The sequence below is a fragment of the Orbicella faveolata genome, unplaced genomic scaffold (genome assembly GCF_042242905.1).
Source record: "Orbicella faveolata isolate gen_17 unplaced genomic scaffold, um_ofav_v1 contig_24, whole genome shotgun sequence".
In the NCBI taxonomy this organism is placed as follows: domain Eukaryota; kingdom Metazoa; phylum Cnidaria; class Anthozoa; order Scleractinia; family Merulinidae; genus Orbicella; species Orbicella faveolata.
In genome coordinates this window covers 16,592,343-16,600,365 of record NW_028301552.1, presented here as the reverse complement: position 1 = coordinate 16,600,365, position 8,023 = coordinate 16,592,343, and the positions used below count along the sequence as shown (strand labels likewise).

Genomic DNA, 8,023 nt, shown 5'->3' with positions numbered 1-8,023 from the left:
AAGGCGATGATGAACTTAAAGTCGGCACGTACTAAAACCATCCAACCATGCAACCATCCAGGAAAACCTTAAAATGAGATCGAGATCGCAAAAAGAGATCGAGACAAGAGTGCAAACTCTCGCTCCCGTTCGGCCGCCACCAGCTTTAATGCTTTTTAGGCGGTTTTTATGGAATTTGAACCAGCTCACATTTTTGCTCGTGAGTCGTCAGAGTTTTTTCTTGATTGCCCTCGCTCGCTGAATTAAAAATGAATAAAACTGTCATGCAACACTCACCCTTGAAATCGCGGCACTCTCGTACTCCGGTTTTGGTGCTCTTTTTATTATATTCACTATATATACTCTACTACAGCAGTCCAGGAAATAATTACCTAGACCTAGACCTAGACCTTGACCTAGACCTAGACCTGGAATCCAAGCAACGTATGACGTCTCCGCAAGGTGTCTTGCTGAAGTGACAACTTTGACAGCACTCGCTGTGTTTTGTTTGGATAAGGATCAAAAACTCGTCTTTATCAGAAGCCTTTTGGCAACGTGTTTACTCCCGACCGCGAAAAAAAAATGTTTTCCACAGACAAATTCCACAGTGTAGTTTCAATCTACCAGTCCGGTACAATTTCTTTTTTGGATGAAATGCGGGAGAGTTTGGTTCATTAAATCAATTTAAACGCTTTCTCTATCATAATTTTTAAACACACGGCATTCATGGAAATCAGGTTTATAAGTAGAATATTGTTGTAAGTTAATATAATATTAGGATTAGAATTTTAGGTTTAGGATCTTAGACATTTTATTGGAATTTATTATATGGCTTTGGTTTGTGGCCGATATAACGCGCGCTCTGATTGGCTAAGAGCGAGATCTGAGCGGTCATTATGCAGCCGCAATGCCCACGGGCCGATTACGGATTATGCAAATTAGGAAGAGCCCGGCTCGGAAAATTCAAGCGCATTGAAACGATGAAAGCCGATTAAAAACAGTAAGAGAAGTAAATTTAATTCCGAGTAGCTAAAAGTTTAGGGATTTTTTCCTAAATAAAATTTATATAGAAGTCGTTTTTGACTTACTGGTAACCTTGGCGAGCACTAGTGAAAAGCAATCAAAGTTTGCCGAGTGTTGAGTAAAGCTAAAATCGCTAAGTGAAAAACACCATCGGCAGATGTGTCACGTATCCTGAGCAGAAAACCACGAAGAAACTTATAAGTTATCATCTTAGTCACAATAATTACCGAAATATTGAACTCGGTTTCAGTTCTCATCAAATAGATTCCCTCGCTTCAACACAAGCAAGTGAAAATCAGCTTCCAGGATCATCAGATGTAAACAATCGAGCGGTTTCTGTCGGTAGCAGTGTTTCTGATACCTGCAGGAAGTTTTAGACGCTCACAAGGCTTGAAAAATTCATTCATAAGTCCCAGAATGAAGAAGGCCAAGATATGTTGTCGAAAGCGAATGCGAAGATCGAGTTATTCTGAGCAGTGCATTCTGAAGCATTAGTATTTTCTTTCACCGAAAGACCGTTGGTTTGGACCATTTTGAAGCACTTTCTGTCTTTTCTATATGCGTTGACGTTTCGCCACAAAAGTTGGAAAAACTCCCTCATCAAGTTGTGGCTCCACGTACTAAAATACCTTTTTGAGGGCTGTGACAAACATTTTTCCCGTAAAGAATTACAGTAGTGAAGTTCACTGACTGTGTAGTTTTGCCCTGAGGTTGAGACGATGAATGAATCGGTAAACGCGCGCATCGCCGGATGTAAATTGACGACTTCCGCTCGAATATTTTTTTTTTCTTCAATTCGTGAGCCATATAATAAACAACATAATAACCTCGACCGTTCGGTCGTTACGGGAAAATCTCAAACCTCGGCCTACCGTATTGACCTCGCTGTCGCTCGGTCAATACGGCAAGACCTCAGTTTGAGATTTTCCTGTAACGACCTCACTCTCGGTTATTAAGTAGTTTTATTGCACGTGATGAATTTTTTTTTTCCGTGTATAAATAACAATTAAAGATTAAAGATTAAAGAAAGAAACAATAGCGTAACGTAACAACATGGCGGTTGTCAATTATATTATCTATGAAACTCGTACAGGTCATATAAATTGAAATCAAGAAAACCTCTTATTATATGGCTAGCTCCGTGAGCGGGCAAGATGAATCAAATCCTGCGCTGTGATTGGCTACCCGAGCGGGCAAGATGGAGCTATCTTGCCCGCTCGGGACTACCCGCCGTGTCCCGCAAGAAAATTTTCGCCGAAAGCCATATAATAAATCCTTTATTGACCAAGCTTGTTTGGTCAAGATGGCTGGATATTGGCCTCGTTCTTTTTTTGCGAGTTTATGGACCTCGACTCCGTCTCGGTCCATAAACACGCAAAAAAAGAACGAGGCCAATATCCAGCCATCTTGACCTCACACTTGGTCAATAACCCGTGCTTAAAACTTTCTAGAATAGCACCAATCACGTTGGCCGATAATCAAAGACAATTCGAAAATGTTCTCCACTTTTTGATTGTTTAACAGGTCACGTTGTTTCCACTATACTCTTTCTTGATCTCAGTTTTCCCCTCTTTCCTCTGCTAGCAGTGTTTCTGCCGGCAGCTGATTGTTCATGCCCGGGCCTCTTCTCGGCAACTCGAGCTTCGTATCCGTGAAATGTTTCGTTGGGTCTTAGTAGAAGTGGTACATATTGGACTTCCTGCGAGAGCCCCGATTCTTTTGGTGCTGGGACGGTCCGTTTTTCCACCAGAACGTAATATCCTTTTGAGGCAAGGTACTTGCTTGCGTATTCGTTTTTATGGCTGCTAAGATCCAAGACTAGACCTGAACACAAGGAGCGGAAAAGAGGCACTGGATTAAAGTACCATAATGATTCATTTTAGCGCTCGGCTACTTTTGGTAGCTCAAGGGAGGGCGTTTATTAGGGACGGCGCTTATTTGCTTTTCAACAGTTCCATCCGAATGAGGTAAAACACTTCAATGAAATGGAACGGATACTTTAACTCAAGACCTGTAACAGAAGGGTGTGCAAGGTTACGTTCAGATGTGAAAGCAAACTTCTCAAACGCATTCATAATTGATCAAGGTAAAACAAAGAAAATTAAAACCTTGAACGAGGTTTGGATATTCGGTCTTAATTAGCAAAGATTTTGACGATTTTACGTCTCCGTTTACTCCTTAGTTTTTGTTTCGATTGAGAAGATATATCAAACACTTGAGACAGTGTTTCATCGGCTATCCAAACACCTCGAATTTCGTCAAAAATACTTCGCTGCGCGTCATATTTTCAATTCTCTTCTCGGTGTTTGGATATCCCGATGAAACGCTGTCTCTCGTGTTTGATATATTGCTTCATAATTCATCCATCCAATCAGTCTATTCCATGTCAATGTCTTGAATGTCTTTTTCGCTATGGGACGCGCATTGGAAGAAGGGCGTTAAATCGAATCACTACGGCATATAAAGAGTAGAAGTATTCCGGCAATGCAACGTTGTCACACAATTCCCTTATGATGCGTTGCGTGACAAAGCAGATTTCGAAGAGACTAAACTGTCTGCCCAGGGCTGTCTACCATTAAAATCACATCGGCGAAAACACGCGGACAAACAGAACAACACCGTCGTGATCTTCAACATTTACAATAACTGGGCCCTTTTTGCTCAGGTCCTCTACACTGTGGTCGGTACAGTTCATTGCATTGTTTAATTACTACTGCAAGGACGTGCCGATATTGGCCAAGCCGTTGAACGATAATTGCCCTGTTTGTTTTTTTGTTACTGAGGGTACTTAGCAGGGTTATTGGCCATTAGTTTTGTTAATCCAGGATTTTGTCATCCTTTCATTCATAATCCTGTCTTTCTAGTCTTTGTTTATGTCTGTTTGTGTTTTGTTGGAGTGTAATACGTTGCTGATCAGAGAAAAATTATTTCTGTGAGCTGCTATCATTGATAAAAGCTGTTAAGAGTGAGAACAAAACGACGATCCAAAAAAGGTAATTAATTCACATTTTAAGCAGCTTAAAATACCTCCGAGTTATGCTCTGGTCGCTTGTATAATTAATTTGCAGTAAATGTTCCTAAGCTGTTAAACTGACAGCCAGACGGTTTTGTTCGAGGAGGACAGGGCTTTCTGTTCTTTATACATATGTCTAAACTGCAGGTCTTTCAAAGATTAGATCGGACGACTGTAATTAAAAGAGGCTGTGCACGTGTGTTTTACATGTAAGATTGTGTTTTAATTGCCGAAAGTGGTTCGTGCTTGCTCATTGGACCAAGTCGTTAAACAGCCCACGACTCCATGGCAACTCTATGGGTCTGTAAAGATCTTTGCTTGGAAAACGAATAGGATCTTCTACTTTCCTTTTAGGCAGCTTTGAATTACCGTCTCTGTTTTTTTTAAACAGGCGATGGCTATTTTGTGCTTGCCTCGTGCTTTAGTTCCGCAGACGGAGAGACGTTTTTGCGTTTTTCATTAGAAAATGCATGACCGCATAAAACAAAAATCACCTGATTTTGCTCGTTTTAACTTTGCGGAAAATTAATAAACGTGTCATGGATACCTGCGATAACTTTAGAAACAAAAGACGACCGGGATAACGTTACGAATTTTTTCCTTAATTATATGCCTTGGTCATATAAAACCGCTAATATACATTTCAATAATTACTTCAAGTTTGGCAGTAATTCAAAGACTGACATCGGCGACGGTCAGTGTATAGAACCGAATCTCAATTTACTTTACCAGTTTCCACTTTCCAGGATAAAGTTTGTAATGCTGTTATCATACTGTTACGAGGTTAAGATGCATATTTAGGTTTGAACTTGTGTTTAATATGAAAATCGATTAATGGCCCGTAATTTCAGCTTTTGCTATGACGTTTGTTAAAATTTTCCAAGCCTGGGGTCATTTCTATAAGTTTTAAGATGTCGGTTGAAAATAAGCCTCATCTTGGTTAATTAACTTGTCGGTTAATCAAAATTCATTCTGAAATCTTGAAAATAAAACTGAGCTGAGAATTATTATCGGTTGTGGTAAATTTTCTGCGATGATAAACCAAGCGCTTCCTGATTTGAATTTGAATAAAACTAGGATCTGTGAGTTTGCCGACGATCGAGAACACCAAGCATTTGTGAATCCGTACATCGTGTTAGAGTGTGTCGAAAGCTGTGTAGCTATTACCTGTTTCGTCGGTTAGATCCAGCACACGGTCCGAGTCACCATAACCGCATCGTTCCTTGATTGATTTCAATAGATTTACCACGGAGCAGCTTGGATTAAACAGAAGCGACTTCTGATCGCCGTAATAAATCGTTATAAACATCTTAAGAGAGCCTGCTAGAACCTCCCAGAGGCGTCAAAACGTCCCCGAGTCCTTTCAACAAACCGTAGGACTCGATGGAAAGTTCTTAGACGAAAATAAACGAAGGTCTTGGTGAGGCGAACGCGGTTTTATCTCGCGCGGGCAAAATTCCCTGCGCTCTTTTGCCGGAGACAGCCAGACAAAAGACTTTTTACTTTTTACTGAAACCGCTTGTCAGTGTCGTCGGATGAGTGGATTTCGTCCCTGTAGTGACAGACAGGTGATTATCAGCGGATATTTAAGAAATTAGATGATAATCGTTTGAATAAAGCAACCAACTGTGTCTTCTTATCTTGTGCGCATTTCGTTTGTAACGTTTTCTTTAGTGCTGTCCAAACTGATCGAACCCCGAAATTTGAAAAGCGTGTTTGTGTTATTTATTAGTTTGATCATGTTTATAAACCACTTATTATTATGTTATTTGTTGTACTTCCGTTCCACGAAATCTTGCTTCCGTAGAAGTCGCAAGAGATCTGGGAACTAGCACTTTGTTCGTCACGCAAAGAGGAGGGCTGCGTGACAAACTAAATCGAAAGACTGGACGTAAAACATTGATTAATTTCGACCCTCTCCTTACCTGTTGAGAACAACTTTAGGTAGGAAAGTCATGAGAAGTATATCTGAATTTTCAATATCAATCGTATTCCTGTCGTAATACAGAATTTTGTGGTTCTGACTTTCAACTTTTATTATATATAAGTCTCGATGAAGCCATAGGCCACACCGGGGCTAGTCTCCTTCGCAACCATTATCTTAGTCGTCACGCAACGCTTCTCCGACCCTAATAACGGTTGGGAAGGAGACTAGACCGGGGTTAGAGTGGCGAACATTACTGAAAGCTACTGAGCAGTACTTTTATACCGATGTACAAGGTAGTTGAATACTACTATTTTAGTGTATGACCATTCAATTGAAAGTTACCCACCAAAACTTTCATGGGATACTATTTGATAGTTGTACAAAGTTGGTTTGAACTTTTTGATAACTCAGAATGGTTTTTGAGTTGAACTTTCATGTAGTACCGTTTATTTAGCAGTACAAGCGGTGGAGGTGGTAAGCCGTAAGTACAAGTTGAATCTGATGAAGCTTTTGTAAGACCATCCAAATTGAACCCCTTACAATGATGTAGTACACTACCACTTACATGTGGTAGTGTTTATTTAGCGCTATAAGATAGTTCTAACTTTTTGATCATTTAAATAAAGCTAGTATTGGGCAATATTTTATGCGATACTGTTTATTATGCTGTACCTATAGCCTAAGGTCAAGATTTCTGGATATTGGCCAAATTCGTTGTTTCATGTCTACGTGCCGAGACACAGTCGAGCTCCATGAACACGCAAAAAGAACGGCTTCAATATCTAACCATCTTGATCTCGGGCTTGGTCAAGAAATGACTTATTTTATGGTGTAAAGAACACCATTTGAAATCTTGGGAAAACCGCTGATAATCCCGAGCGCCTAAGATAGCTTGCGCGCTCGGATAACCCCAGTCACATGGTAGGGTTTGCGCCTTCTTCTTATGCACTCGGAGATAACCATACAATAAAAGATGATTCTAACTCCACCCCAGTGGCAAAACCCGATGCTATTGAGCGGTATTTTCACGTTATACTGTTTATTATGCTGTACAAGGTGATTCTAACTTCAAGTCTGTGGACTCGCAGAACGAGATAAAGACCTGCTCTTTCAAACCTCGTTCCCATAGCCTTTTCCCCTCAGTAAAGGGGAAAAAAGGTGAAGTCTGCATACGAACCATCAGGCCGGAGCTTATCCCGGTGTCTGTAGCATGAAGCGACTAGGAATATTTCTACTCCCCCCTAGATGGGATGCTAGTCTCTCGCAGGGTTACCCCCAGCATTTGGGTGGAGAGAGGTACTGTGAGAGTAAATTTTCCTGCCCAAGAACACAATACAATGTCCCCGGCCACGGCTCGAACCCAGACCGCTCGATCCGGAGTCGAGCGCACTAACCATGAGGCCACAGCGTGTCCACAAGTAATGGAAAACCGGCATGGGAACGAGGCTGCTTTCCTGCCTCTCTTCAGCCACTCTTGAAGATTTCTTTAGTTGTATGAAAAATGACGTGTTGCTTTTTTTGGAACTGAACATTCTAGGGAATAAAACTGCTACCAAAAAGTTGGTGGTGATGGTGGTGATTATACTCTGGTCAGGACGCAGCCGATTTGATTTGCTTTTCTGGCGTCCACTCGCGTGTAACAACGACGTGCGCGTTGTGCGCGCGAGTCGTTCGCGTTGGGTGGTGTTGAGTTGGCAACGTAGCTAACGATATCAGTTTTTTTTACCCTTTCTTCAATCCTATGTGTTAAAAGCATAAGTCATTCCATAAACACGAGGAAAACAGAGACATTGTCGCGGTCGGAAATTTTTAACCCTTTCTGACGTAAGTCCCGCGTGTTGTTCTTAAATGGGTGTTGGGTCTTTATATTTAGCTGCATAGATGTGTTTCATTGTAGCGATTTTCTATATAACTGAAAGAATTGTATCGTGCTGTCTCAAATTTTCGCAAGATGTGGTTTCTGGAAGACTTGACGTATCATTTCGACGTAAACATTAGCTATTTGGCTAGTATCGTAGCTACAAAGTAATGTTTAAAGAATGTTTTTAAAGCAGCAAAAATAACAAGACATCTGCATTAAA

The 8,023-nt window shown here is 40.9% G+C and overlaps 1 protein-coding gene across 1 annotated transcript; it reads right to left on the bottom strand.

Annotated features, from left to right (window-relative positions):
• Nucleotides 1-301: 301 nt before the first annotated feature.
• Nucleotides 302-5,324, bottom strand: LOC110069510 (uncharacterized). The gene is made up of 2 exons (XM_020777040.2): nt 5,183-5,324; nt 302-2,826 (listed from the first exon to the last, which is right to left on the bottom strand). The coding sequence occupies exons 1-2, from the start codon at nt 5,322-5,324 to the stop codon at nt 2,528-2,530; spliced, it is 441 nt and encodes a 146-aa protein (XP_020632699.1). The 3' UTR covers nt 302-2,527.
• Nucleotides 5,325-8,023: the final 2,699 nt, after the last annotated feature.